The following is a 14172-nucleotide window of genomic DNA, read 5'->3' on the forward strand; positions in this document are numbered from 1 at the left end:
GAGTGCAATTTGTTGTCTCCGAAAAATTTATAAGTGCTTACTTACACCAAATTGCACCCGTAATCATGTTCTTACTTGTTAATACTTTATACGAAAAACGCGTCACAGAAAGTCAAAACAAACAAAATTTTGCAGCACGCGCGCTAATTGTAATTTGCACTCGTGTTACAACATTGCACTCGTGTTACATGAAAAATGCACTCGTTTTCAGCCAAAAAAATATAAATAAATAATAAATAAAAAAAATCCAGAAAGTCAAAACAAACAAAATTTTGCAGCACGCGCGCTAATTGTAATTTGCACTCGTGTTACAACATTGCACTCGTGTTACATGAAAAATGCACTCGTTTTCAGCCAAAAAAATATAAATAAATAATAAATAAAAAAAATCCAGAATTGGCCCATAATGTCCAAAATCCAAAATCGGCCTCTAGTGTCCAAAATAAAAAATTGACCACTGGTGTCTAAAAAAATGCAAACTCGGCCACCAGTGTCCAAAATCCAAATTCGGCTACTCGTGTCCAAAAAATCGGCCACCACTGTCCAAAATTAAAAATCGGCCACCAATGTCCGAAATTAAAAATCGCCCACCAATGTCCAAAATTAAAAATCGGCCGTTATTGTACAAAGTCAAATATAGACCACTACTGGCCAAAATCAAGAGACGGTGAATAGTGTCCTGTGTCCGAAATATAGAATCGACCACTAGTGCCAAAATCCAAAACCGACCACTAGTGTCCAAAATCCAAGATCGGCCACTAGTGGCCAAAATTCGAAATCGGCCGCTGGTGGCCAGAATCCAAAATCAGCCACTGCTTTCCAAAATCCAAAATCGACCATTAGTGTCCAAAATCCGAAATATGCTACAAGTAGCCAAAACTCAAAAATCCGAAATCGGCCGCTGGTGGCCAAGATCCAAAAACGGCCACTAGTGTCCAAAATCCAGAATCGGCCACTAGTAACCAAAATCCAAATCGGCCACTTGTTTCCAAAATCCAAAATCGACCACAAGCGTCCAAAATCCAAGGTCGGCCACTAGTGTCCAAAATCCGAAATCGATCACCGGTGTCAAAAATCCAAAATAGGTCACTAATGGCCAAAATGCAAAATCGGCCACTGGTGTCATATCCAAAATCGGCCATTAGTGGCCAAAGTCAAAGATCGGTCACCAGTGTCCAGAATCCAAAATCTGCCACTAGTGTACCACATCTGAAACAGGCCACTTGCGTCCGAAGTTCAAACTTGGCCACCAGTGTCCAAAATCCTAAATCGGCGAGAAGTGTCAAAATCCGAAATCGGCCACTAGAGACCTTACAGAATCATGATATCTTTTTATCGTTTTTCTCTTTTTTCAGTGCTTTGACTTGTCCAAAATTTCATAAAAACACACGATTTTTCTTTGTAAGAGTTTAATTTCTAACAAAAAAATTATTCAACGACTAATTAAATATAAACGAGGAACTCAGAAATCAGAAAGCAAGGAAAGAATAACTGGTCTGACAGAGTGACAGAATAGCGTGACACAATGTAACAAAGTCACGGGCTTTCACTTGTAACGGTAAGCATCCGCTATGTCATTCGAACCGAGGGCCTATGTTTCTCCGTTTTAAATGAGGAATAAGATGATCCACAGAAAAAAGAAACTCATCTTTGCGTGGATGTTCACGTGCTTTTTGCTGGGTAAGACTATGAAATGGTATTATATGATTCAGCAGCGGGAAGAAGGCGTTCTTATGAATAATGTATGAGATCACTCGCACAGTAATTTTAACACGTTTGTACCATATTCGGGAACAGTGTCATTAGAGGATAGTGTCAGCTAAACCTCGATAGTGAAAAGGTTTAATAAATTGAGAGTTTTTATCAACTTTGCAGGGAATCAGTGCTTAGCAGTTACCAAACAGTGGCTACCCAACACAAATTTTGATAATCCAGCTAACTGGAATAAGGGAAGAGTGCCGTGTGCAAAAGACAGAGTGCAACTTCATGGGGTAAGGAACGAGGCCATATTTATAACGGCAGATAAGATTTCCGCACAGCACCATACTTTATTATGCATATAGTTCTTGGATAAAGAAAGCAATGGCGTAAACAATAGATTACCTTTGGGATTACGGCAATCTTTTAGAATGGTATAGGTTTGTACGTAAATCTTTCAAAGAATATTGTCACTGAATTTATTTGATAAAGAAAAAAATTTTCTGTAAATGTGAACAACCTCTGGGAAACAGCACTTCTCTGACGTGATGGCCAATCCTGGGTATCCATTTCTTTCATTTTTTATGTAAATTACAGAGTAACTTGTGTTGCTGGGGTCACCTGCACAGAACTGATCAATCTGATTACAGGAAATTAATTTTGAACATTGAATTCAATCTTAATTCCTTGTCATGTATCTTTGTGCTTTTTTTTCCTGGACAATACCTGGCACAGCTATAACCCTTTACACCATAACATCAGTATGCATATTCTCCATACTGTTCTCTATACATTTCCAAAGATACTGACTAGAAGAATTTGCTTAACAATCAAGATCTTCTTAAGTTTGTGATCATTTCCTTTATTCCTATGATCTTAATGTTTGAATCAGGGCTGATATTGTAAGGAGAAATTAGATGCTGGTCACTCTTAAGGATCAAAGGGTTAAACATGGATTGACAAGACTGAATTTATTAGAAACTGGTTATTTAGTGTTAACAACTGAGTTGAAAACATAAATTGGCCACCATAAAGGATAAAAAAGCTGACATTTCGAGTGTCAGCCCTTCGTCAGAGCAACTCGAAGGGCTAATGCTCAAAATGTCAGTCTTTTTACCCTTTACAGTGGCCAATTTATGTTTTCAACTCAGTTGTTAATGCTAAATTACCTGTTATACTCTCCCACTGATGCAACACCACAGTTTCTTTAGAAACTTAACCCCTTTATTTATTTGAAACTATTGTGTGCTTCAAGCCTGTAAGGTTGTCTCTGTAAAACAGCTATAAATTTAATTATATTAATTAAGTAAACCTGGCCATTTGCAGAACAAGCCGGTCTCTGTTTCTCTAAGGAGCAGTCATATTATTTCAACTTTGGTGAGTGACTTTGAACAGAGTTTAGTTTTGAATGTTGAGAACATGTGATTGACTAGGACAAATTCATATTACATAGATGAATGTAACGAATGATCACATCGTAAACTGTCCACAAATTCTGCAGTAATTTTTGCATACTTGATTATTATAGTATAGTCATTATTATTTTAATTATTATTGTCAATTAATGATATATTTATTGCAGCATTTAGTAGAGGCTGGCTCTAAATAACCCATAGAAGAGACACAGGCACCATTAGAATGCCCAATTTTTATGGAAAAATATAACAGTTTAGTACTACTAATTTGAATGCTAAAATTGTAATTTCCTCATTTTGATGTATTTACACATTTGATTTACTATTTGGGACAACCTTCTTTTAAGTTTTCACTATCTAATTTCAAATTCTGAGTGCTAGTGTATTTACATAATCTACTTGTCACTGAGTAATTATTAATTCTTGCAGAGTTTACCAATGAATGGAGAAGTGCTCTTTTATGATGGTGCTGAGTTAAGTTTCAGTGAAGAGGTATCAACTGATTGTGAAGGTGAATATCCATTGGGAATGAAATAACTATAGACAATACTAGAAACAACAACCTGAAAGGATGTTTGTCACCATGGAAAACAGTCCCCTGAAGCTCAGTGGTAGAGCATCGCAAGTACTGATCAAAGGTTGTAGGTTCAACCCCTGTTGGAAAATTCTTGTGGTTGACTTTAACTAAATGTTTTGACAACCTGAGCAGAGGTTATTCATCAGATTTGTGGTGTAGTCTAGTCTAGTCAGCATGACTATACCAGGTGATCTAGTTTTTATTATAGGGAATAATTATTCAAGTTTCAAGTTTACTGCACAATGTTGCTTATTGAATCTAGCCAGTTACAATATTATATCTTCTTAATGCTATACGTACCTCTTTACACTCTAAGTTCGATACATATATTTTCTATACTGTTCTTCATTTGTTTCTTATGGTAATGACAAAGAGAATCTGTTTGATGATCATAGGCTTCTTTAGATGGGGATCATTTCCTTTATTCATGTTACCTTAATGTATGATGTTATAAGGAGAAACTAAAAACCAGCTACTCTTAGGGGTTAACCCTTTAACTCTCAGAAGTGATTAACATGTAACCTCTCCCAAAAGTATCCCCATTATCCCAACTTACAGGTAATAAGAATACACTAATTAATCAGGCAGAAGATGTTATCTTGATCTAACAACAAATTCTCATAACTAATGAACAAGGTAATGTGTAGTAGCAAGAGGGGAGAATTGACAATCAGATCATGGGAGTTAAAGGGTTAAATGACTAGTTTTCACACAGCAGAGTCAAAACATAATTTGTGTGTGCCTTTCCTTTTTATCATTCTCTCTCTCAGAATATGAGCCTGCTAAAGACTGAAAGGAATTGTAATTGATATTAAGCACCATTTTATTTCCTTTGATAATCAGTGGTTCAAATTTAATTACGTAAATAAATGTTGAAACCTTTTTGCTTTGAAGATCCTGGTGACATTCACTTTGTAGCATCCATCCAAAACTGGTTTAACCCTTACAACTGGCAACAGATGGGAGTCAACAAAGAGCCATTCAGGTCATCCCCAGTCTCCATCCTTCATACAGACAACGTGCCTTGTGTACATGACACTGTTGTCTTTCCACAGGTGATTCAAATATAAAATAACTTTCAAATCTATGTTGATTAAAAAGATTGAGGTGAAGTGCTAACATATAAGTCAAATGCTTTGTGACGCGGTGGAAACCTCTAAGGTAGTCCTGCTGGAAAACACTTATTTTCATGAAAAGTGGTTTTCAAGGGGGAAGCCCTTAGCTATGAAGTTACAGAAAAGAATGGATTAGGTCCCAGATATTTTATGTCTCTGGAGCATGTATTAGAGAAAGACAAGCTCTTTAATTTTACATGTGTTAATTTTAGGAGATTATACTTGTAAGCTGTTACAAGCAACAAAAGATGAACTGTTCTTTGGTTTTCTTTGTAGGCCAGCTCCTTTATGGTCAAGTCTGTTTTGCCTGTCAGGGTAGCAGCTGTTGAACTGCTTGGGGAGGTTTGTTTTTGCCTCCAAATTACTGACTCTGTAGTTATCTTTGTGTGGCTTTTGTAATTTAATCTCTTTACTTTTGGTTGAAAATTTTTCAAATAAGTGCAAAAATACCTTCAACCCTTTGCATCACAGCATCAATATGCTTATTCTCCATACTGTTCAAGGAGAATCAAGAGCCCACTCTCCTTTTTGCTATTTGCTGCTGTCATTACTGTTTCCATTCTGACTGATTTATATTTTGTTTCCAGGCACAAAATTCCATAAGTTTTAAGGATTTCTGTAACAGTGCATCTGGAAGCATGCAGTTCAACTTTATTGGTCCAACTAATATCACAGCAGTGCAGTGTGATGACAGGACTGGCTGTGCATGTGGATATTGGAAGGTACTGTCTACAACAATCAAACAGGCTCATTGAAATTAAGACTCAAGCTGTGATTGTAGTTCTCATTTTAAGTCAAAATGATTTTCACCTTTTAATAAAAAATTTTGAAATGCCTTTTAACCCAAGTAATTGATCATTGCAACATTTAACAAATAAAAATTATTATTCATTGAAGTGGAGTTGAAGAGAGGTGGATATTTGCTGAGGCTTGAAGCCTTGAGGTAAATATCCACCACTTTCACAAACACTTCTTTAAGGTGAATATTTATTTAATTTATAATATACCAAATGGAAACCAAAAAATTATTATATTTCTGTCAGTGTACCAAAAAATGTGCTAATTTTTTCTCTTTAGCTGCTGGGGGTTGAATAGTACTCGCCTATTACATGTATATGTGAACTAGCCAATCAGTGTATGCAGAAAGCACTTATCTGTCACCTGTGTGGTATATACTGAATAATAAGTTTTTATTCTTTCTGTGAATCATACTTTAATAAGCTGTCTTGGAGCTGAATCATTCATTTTTAGGCCTCTTGAGGAAGGGAAGGAGGGCTTAACTAGGGTTGGACAGCTTCTAGAGAGTTCAGCTTTGTAAAAATCAGTCCAATAATGATATTTCTTCTAAATCAGCAACTGTCTTATTTGTTTTGGTGAACAGTTTGCTGAAACCATCTGTAGCCATGTGAAATGTGAGGAGCCTATTTGTACAGGTGCTTTTAGACCAGAAGGAAGCTGTTGTGATGTCTGCGGTTAGTCACCCTTTTTTATAGAAAAGTCAAGAATTAGGAATTAATAATGGCTTGCTCAGTTTGAGAGAAAGTGCTGTTGCAGTCCACCTGTAAAGAATCAACCCCAGAGTAAATGCATTAGCATATGTAACCACTTATGGAACAATATGTTGTGGTTTGTCGTGTTAACATTTCAGGAGTGGAAAAGCTTATTTTGCAACATTGTAAGAACTCTCTGTGAATTTTTTATGAAAAGGAACTTTGCTTGGACTAGATTTGGAGCAAGACTTCACAATGAATGATTTCAAACATCAGCTGGCAAATTTCTCTCAGACTGTAAGTTGTACATTTACTGATATGTTTGTTTTTAAAATTTTTACCATCATGACACTGCTGTTGTCATAATGTTCTCTTTTATCACACTTCCTAAAATTAAATGAATGAAAAGCTTATTTGACAAACAACCATCTTCACATAATTTCTAATAGAAGTCAGCTCAATTGTCATCATGCTTCTTTTCAAAAGCCTCGGTGAATTCTGGAGCTCATTAACTTTACCCTTTAACTCCCAGATCAACTTTGTAATTCTCGATACTGTCAACCATACAATTTTTATAATGTTAGTTCAGTGAATTTAGTATTGGATCAACAAATTATCCCCAAATTGATAGTTTTCTTTATTCTTATCACTTATCTGGTTGATATTGTATCAATATTGTAAGGAGAAATTCTCTCTTGGTCACTCGTGGGAGTTAAAGGGTTAAGGTAATAACTTTGCAATGCACATTGTACATTTTTGAGTGATGGACAACCTCACTTTGAGTCATGACTTGCAAGAAATTTTCTGTGGAACACATGGATTTGAGAATGTTATCAGTTAATTAATGCGATGTTGTAGTTTGTGTATCAACATCAGTATGTGAGTGACTGCTCAACTACCCCTCCCCAAACCCAATAACAATTAACTGATAACAAGTGAAGGTTAATGTTTGGTCAGGGGTGGGGTAGGTACATAGTTGCTCAGATGCTGACATGTATACTAGTTTGTTGTGTTTACATCAGATTAATGAAGAATCACCTTCTGCAACATTGTAAATAATCATTCCCTCAAGTAAATTATCGAGATTCTTCCAATATTGCAATGTATTGGATACATAAGTAGCAGCAGATTTCTTGTTATTTCATCCTGAATATTTGTTGAAGTGTAACTGAATAATCCAAGTACAACAATAATGGTGTATTTTTCCTCGTCCATAAGGAATATGAAGGAGTAAGTGTTGCAACTTCCAAAACAGAATCAAACTTTGTCCAAGTTTTGTTAATAGATCAGGAGGGTGGTAAGTGATGTGTGTGACCATATAATCTTTGCTTGCTGTCTTAAATTTTTGTCATGGCTTTCAAAGGAAAAAATGAACAAATTTACACACTGTTACAAAATTGATATCACCAGTTTTCCACCAATATGCAGCTGGCAGTAAGAACTGTAAGCTTTATCAATTCTTCAAGTTCAACTGTCTCTATAACACATCTGTCATATCTGTAAGCAATGTAATGACAACTTCACTTAGGTAAAGAACCATGATTTGCCACACAAGTGACCCTAGTGCTGTTGGAAGTTATTGCAATCCACTCATGAACTAATTTTCTACAACAATTGTGGGTTTGGAATTTGTTTTATCTTCTTGAATTTTTCCTCTCAGCTATCTCCCTTTTTTGTAATAGGCAATGGAGCACAGAAGGCTGCTGAACAACTCAAGGAAGTCTTGATTCTAGGTGGAAGTCTATTCATTTTCATTTTGGCTTTGCATGAACAACAGCTGTCGTGGATAGCTTTTTTATTGGGTGATAATGAAAAAATTGTGCTGAAATTCCTATTTAGAGGAGATTTTCTTTTCCTCACCCTTTCCCCTTTCTCTCTCCCTTTATTTTTTCTATATTAGCTGTAGTGGGTGAATGTTTCCTTGCCTGGAGGGATAGTGGTTGGGTTTCCAGATACTGCCTGCCATATAAGCGCTGTTCTTTCTAGAAGGGACTACATGGCTGACTATTTTTGTCCAAGGCCGTGTTGTTCAAAGCTAGGTTAAGATAACCTTGGGTTGGTGTGAAATTTGATTTCAGTTCTGAAAGCTTTAAAAAAAATTTGGTATAGTTCTTTTTGTCAACAATTTGATTATTGGATGCTCCAAAAAGAATTTAGAAAATTATCTGAGAAAGGCTCTTAAATAGAGAAATAAAGAAACCTGGATTAAAATTTAACCCTTTACACCCTGATATCAGTTTACATATTCTCCATACTGTTCTCTATACATTTCCTGAGGTGCTGACAAGGAGAATTTGTTGAACAATCAAAAGCTTCTTTAGTTGGTGATCATTTCCTTCATTCTCATGAACTTACTGCTTTATTCAGGGGTGATGCTGAAAGGAGAATCTAGATGTTAGTCACTTTTAGGGGTTTAAGGGTTAACCCAGGGTTAGTGCTAATTGGCATTTCAAGAACTGGGCCCAGGTTTTGTGTCCTACTGTGTTCTGTGTGGCTATGTGAAATATCAATAAATCAATTTAATTTTTTTTCTTTTTTCAGATAAAAGTTTCAATGTGGCTGGTGTTAGGGTTCTTGAACAGTCAGGTGACAAGGCTATTGCTGGTAAGAAAACAGGTTCCTGCGCCTCTGTCACTCGCACTAGTTCTTCTTCCTGTTCTTGGTCTAGTTGTGTGAAGGCTGATTAGCAATAACCCACGGTTAAATGTTAATTGGGGTTTCTTTATTCCTAATATTCAAAAGCATTTTCCTATTCTTTTTAGAACATCCAGTCATCAAATTGTAGACAAACAGAATTGCCATGAATTTCCTTTCAAAGCTTTCAGATCTGAAATCAGATTTCACACCGACCCTGGGTTATCTTGACCCAGCTTTAAACAACCTAGTCTTGATCAACATATTTTACAAACTTCATTATTAGCCCTCAAACTCTTAGGTGTGACCAAGAGAGAATTTCTCCTTACCATACCAATACAATATCAAGGAAACAAGTGATGAGAATGAAGAAAAATATAAACCAGGGGATTACAAGTTGATCCAATACCAAATTCTTCAATGAAACTAACTTGCCTAATATCATAACAATTATATTGCGGTGAGTAAGAAGTACCACTGAGATCTTGGAGATGAAAGGAGTAAATGTCTTAGTCTCGCTTTTAACTCAAATTAAGTATAACAAACAATAATTGATCCATAATTTCACCTAAACAGAGAAACCAGAGAACCGTTTGATCATTCCACTGGCAGTAGGACTTTGTCTTCTCTTCCTGTTTCTAGTTGCTGTCATATTCCTAATCTGCAGTTGCACAAAAAGGTACCATCATTGTCTGGTTTATACCAATTATTTAAGCATAGTAACAGGTAACAGTTATAGGTGTAGGGATTATCATATTTTATAAACCAAATGATAATGTTCTGGTATGAAAGCAGAGTGTCAATGTAGCCTGTACCTTTGGGTCTCTGGACTTCCTCAAACTTTGGCCAATGATTAGAGTAACCTGGACATATTATTCAGGATGCTTAAAGGAGCCATCCTAGGAATGTGCTTAAATTATTTCTTTAAAATCAAGGTATCGATTTAGTTACATAGTTATATTAACACCTTTTCATTGTCATCTGTACAATTTTGGTAGTGTTCACCTTTTTCCATTTGTTGGAAGAACCCCTCTGTAAAGCACTATTGAAGTGAAGTGGGTATCCTGAATAAGGACTAACTAAAAATAATATGCTATGATGCTTTTTTAATGTTTGTTTTGAAGACAGAGCCACTCATTTGTTACAGTGGCAGATGGTGATATTGAGCTTACCAACATTGGTAACAACCAAGCTGTAGATTATAAAGAGAATGGGGAGTTGGGGGAGAAGCAATCTTCTGGTCAGGATGCTTCTGGTGAGGTGAGAGAGTAATTTACAGGAAAAGAAAAAAAGGAAAATTTGTTTAAGAAAAGAAAGACTTTTGGGCCACTGATTTATTCCATTGAGTTGCACAGTGGAGGGCTTGAATTAAGGGCTACTGAGTTACAACTCCTGGACTACCACGACTGGTTTGATCCCAGTGGGTGAAATTTTTCCAAGATTCCTTCCGACCTTTTGCTCCAACTTATCGGTATTGCCATAAGCTGACATGGGTATAGATCTTGCAGTGCCACCCTCCTGCCTCTCTCCTCCCAGAAATACAAATGGGTATGAGTGAATGGCCAGGGAAACCTGATAAAATGGCAAGGGAGGGGGGGAAGGGGGTGGTAAATGAACAGCTTTTTCACCTTCACATGATAGTCTTTAATATTTTTTTTCGTGTCTTTTCTTCCTTTAAAGATGACAGTGGAAAATCCCCTTTATGATAGTTCAACAAAGTGAAGAAGCTGAGAAACAAATCAGATATGTCCTGCTTATTGTCAAGAGGAAGATTTATCAAAGTGATCCTCACTTTTCGTGCATAGGCAAGAATTTTCAAATTTGTGTAAACTCTGTAACCCCTAAGGGTATGTGGCATCTAATTTCTCTCTAGGGTATTACTGTTGAATCAAAATTAGGTTTATAAGAACTTGAGAAATGATAAAAAACTTGAAGAGCTCTTGATTGTTTGCTTAATTCTCCTTGTCAGTGCCATAGGAAATGTATAGAGAATGCTATGTATGGAGAATATACATGCTTGTGACAGACTGTTAATACTGAAAGATTGCATATTAGTTTTGCTTCACTTTACTCTGCAAGTAATCTCTAGCACCAGAGACAATTCTCTTTTCTCTCTTATTTTTAGGATTTTATCAAATAAATGTGAATTTATCACTGGAAATATTGATAATATTTTTTAAAAAAATAGAATTGAATCAAGAAATTTAGTTTGTGCTTTTGTTGTATTCTTGGGTGGAGGAGATTACTGTTGCAGTAGACACTGTGTTAATACTGGTTACAAAACAAATGCAGAATTGTTCTTTTATTTCAAACACTCACCAAGTAAGGGACAACATTCACATCAGAACAATATTAGAGAAAGCCACTATCTGCTGACAAGAAGCCATTTTCAGATATGTCATGGCATGATTGAACACAGTAAAAACAAATCAAAACCAAGAAGAAGACATTTCTTCTTAGTCAGAGTCTGAATCGTACTTCTCCATTCCCTTCTTGTGTTTTTCAACTGCTTCACGATGACGACGGATGGCCTCTTCATGGTGTTGAATCTCCTTTTCATGATGATCCACTTGTTCTTCCAAATGTTTCTTCATTTCCTTTAGTTTCTCTTGTTCCTTTGAACAAAAAGTTAACAATTTTCAAATCCAACTTGTTTACCTTAACCCTTTAACTCCCTAGATCTGATTGTTGATACTTTCTCTAGCTGCTACACATTTCCTTGTAAGTTGGTTACATGAATTTGGTTTTAGATCAAGGAAACAACTTCTACCTGATAAGTTTGAGTATTCTCATTACCTGTTTGCTAGATAATGTATGGATATTACAGGGAGAAGTTACATGTTAATCACTTCTGAGAGTTAAATGGTTAAAAGTAAATAAAGGAAACACCCTATATGGCGAAAAAAAGAAAGGAACAAGGTTTTGATGTGATGATCTTGCTAATTACTCTCCCTTTTAACTTCTTTAATATTCCTTGTGGATTAGTTAACCTTTTAACTCCCACAAGTGACCAAGACACAAATTCTCCTTACAATATCAACACAGTATCAAGCAGACAAGTGATGAGAATAAATAAAAATATCAATTAGGGGACTATTAGTTGATCCAAAACCAAATTCTCCAAACTAACATCACAAGAACTGTTTATCAGACAGCAAGGAGAATTACTAATGAGATCTTGGGAGTGAAAGGGTTAACCCTTTCACTCCCAAGATCTCATTATGTGATTCTTCTTACTGTCTCTCGTATGATTTGTTTGATGTTGTGAGATTTTGATTGGACATCAACTACCAATCTCCTTATTGATATTTTCTTTACACTCTTCACAAGTCTGGTTGATATTGTACTGATATTGTAAGGAGAATTTCTGCCTTGGTCATTCATAGGAGTTAAAGGGTTTTGTGACTTCTGAGTTACATCGAGACAACACCCTCTTCATAATACATGTAAATTGGTCTGTTCTTATTTCTAGTTTCCCAGATATGGATATGTTAATTACCTCTGAAAGTAGAAAGGTTGCAATAAGTTAGGTATAAGTTTTCAGGAATTGCAGGTGTTACTATAATACTGTCACTGCAAATGAAAAACTAAAAGGCTCTGGAAATTATCCAATTGTTAAGACCTACCTGCTTTCTGAAGTACTGTTCCTCATGGACATGCTCCATTTTTCCAAATGAACCACCAGCACTCCTGAAATTTATAATTTACATTTCAAAAGTTGAGCAAATTACTTACAACGGATGGTATGCTGGTCCCATCACAGTTTTTAGGTTGGGACACACTTCAAGTTGGTGATCATACTACAATATTGTGCAAGGATGAGTGGTAACAACACTTTGCTTCAACTGATGTGGAGAATCCTTTTGAATATCTATGTCTCTGCATTATAATTTTTCCCAGAACAAGTTGCACAAATTCATCACTCATTAATGCACATGGGTAGGATATATCAGCTGAGGTGAGCTGACCTGTTTTTTTGAAGCACTACACTTGGAGAAGTTTGTTGCAGACGTGCTGCAGTGACCTGTCAGCTAGTGTGCCACGTTATTTTTTCCTGAAGCATGTCTGTCAGCCAGAATCTTAAATCCTCAAATCTGATTGGCAAATCACATGCTTGGAACTACGCCAGGGGCAAGTTGGAAAAAAGAAAACCAGCAGAAAAAATGTAACTTATTTATTTACCAGTCTAGATTGGTCTGAATGAGAGTAAACAAATTGTGCCACAATATTTTTGCCATATGGACCACCCAATAAATAAAAAATCTATTTAAGCTACTAATGACTATTAGTGGCTAATCTCACCTAATGTCTCCTCCAGCTCCACCACCCTGAAGAGAAAAACATAAACAAACAACATTAATTTATTTGACTCACTGAAAATTTAAATAGGTCACACACTGGAAATTTCAGGGGGTGACACACTGGACATTTTGTTGGTGACATACTAAAAATTTCAGGGGGTGGTGGGGAGAAGTGAGCGTGGCAAGGTAACAATTTGGAAAAAATTGTCCAACCCAAATGGAGGTAATGGTGGAGTGGTAGCAAGGACCAAAGTAAGACCCCTCTATGGAGTAGATATGGTTATTTTCCAATAAAACATAACGAACAGACGGAACGTAAGTTAACTGACAACTTCGAAAACAGAATGAGCCCTGTTTGTTTTAACAAAACAGCCCATCCACACCCAAGCTACCTATTCGGTTTTCAAAGTCTCTTGATCCCACAGATACTCCATCACGAATGCGTAACTTAGATGCAGGGCAGTCCATTGAGTCCATGTGCTGTGTGCAGATTCGTAAACTCATTTACTTCGACTTAAAATGTTACGTCAACGCAAAAGCTAAATTAGAATTGTGAAGAATTTTACAGTGCACGACGTCTTTTTTTCGACAATCGTTTAGAAAGAACGTGAAAATTTTAAGACTTTAGAAACGTTCCTCTCCTTTAATAAGCTAACGTGATATTACTTCGGTAAGTGTTATATTTGCGATGAGTTACATGGTCTGCGAAATTAGTTCAGGCATTTGTTCCAAAATTATCATTATCATCGAAAATATATTTGAAAATTACAGAAACACCAATTGAGTAGATACCTTTCCTACACCACCTCCTTTTTCTCCGACAGACATTGCCCTGAGTTGTAAGAACGGGGATGAAATCATCCGTCGCGAAAGTGCACACAATCGAACAGCCGCCATGTTGAATGGTTAAGAAAAATTGATTGTCAGCAAAGGATTGGGTTC

General features: G+C 36.3%; 2 protein-coding genes across 3 annotated transcripts; one reads left to right on the plus strand and one right to left on the minus strand.

Annotated features, from left to right (window-relative positions):
• Positions 1-1559: 1559 nt before the first annotated feature.
• LOC131770430 (protein amnionless) lies at positions 1560-11090 on the plus strand. Of its 2 annotated transcripts, none has more exons than XR_010717484.1 (15): positions 1560-1680; positions 1876-1991; positions 3025-3075; positions 3543-3624; positions 4585-4745; positions 5082-5147; positions 5393-5527; positions 6187-6277; positions 6513-6592; positions 7514-7592; positions 7978-8028; positions 8837-8899; positions 9506-9608; positions 10077-10189; positions 10610-11090. XR_010717484.1 is itself a non-coding variant. In XM_066166867.1 (15 exons), exons 1-15 carry the CDS (start codon positions 1611-1613, stop codon positions 10649-10651), a joined length of 1326 nt encoding a protein of 441 aa, XP_066022964.1. In that variant the 5' UTR covers positions 1560-1610; the 3' UTR covers positions 10652-11090. The 2 variants fall into 2 exon arrangements, 1 of the variants encoding a protein (XP_066022964.1); XM_066166867.1 differs by having other exon boundaries at positions 10054-10189.
• Positions 11091-11216: 126 nt separating this feature from the next.
• Positions 11217-14154, minus strand: LOC131770431 (ATPase inhibitor A, mitochondrial). The gene is made up of 4 exons (XM_059086143.2): positions 14023-14154; positions 13232-13257; positions 12556-12619; positions 11217-11544 (listed from the first exon to the last, which is right to left on the minus strand). Exons 1-4 carry the CDS (start codon positions 14125-14127, stop codon positions 11386-11388), a joined length of 354 nt encoding a protein of 117 aa, XP_058942126.2. The 5' UTR covers positions 14128-14154; the 3' UTR covers positions 11217-11385.
• Between the last annotated feature and the right edge of the window lie 18 nt (positions 14155-14172).

The sequence above is a fragment of the Pocillopora verrucosa genome, chromosome 5 (assembly GCF_036669915.1).
Source record: "Pocillopora verrucosa isolate sample1 chromosome 5, ASM3666991v2, whole genome shotgun sequence".
Classification (NCBI taxonomy): domain Eukaryota; kingdom Metazoa; phylum Cnidaria; class Anthozoa; order Scleractinia; family Pocilloporidae; genus Pocillopora; species Pocillopora verrucosa.

What these genes read in the sequence shown, in the direction of transcription:
- LOC131770430 (XM_066166867.1), top strand. Translation starts at nt 1,611, where the DNA reads ATGAGGAATAAGATGATCCACAGAAAAAAGAAACTCATCTTTGCGTGG. An exon ending in GTTAATAGATCAGGAGGGTG is followed by an intron (nt 7,593 to 7,977) that starts GTAAGTGATGTG and finishes TTTTTGTAATAG; the next exon opens with GCAATGGAGCACAGAAGGCT. An exon ending in GTCAGGATGCTTCTGGTGAG is followed by an intron (nt 10,190 to 10,609) that starts GTGAGAGAGTAA and finishes CTTCCTTTAAAG; the next exon opens with ATGACAGTGGAAAATCCCCT.
- LOC131770431 (XM_059086143.2), bottom strand. Translation starts at nt 14,127, where the DNA reads ATGGCGGCTGTTCGATTGTGTGCACTTTCGCGACGGATGATTTCATCC. An exon ending in AAGGAGGTGGTGTAGGAAAG is followed by an intron (nt 13,258 to 14,022) that starts GTATCTACTCAA and finishes TTTTCTCTTCAG; the next exon opens with GGTGGTGGAGCTGGAGGAGA. An exon ending in AACAGTACTTCAGAAAGCAG is followed by an intron (nt 11,545 to 12,555) that starts GTAGGTCTTAAC and finishes TTTTGTTCAAAG; the next exon opens with GAACAAGAGAAACTAAAGGA.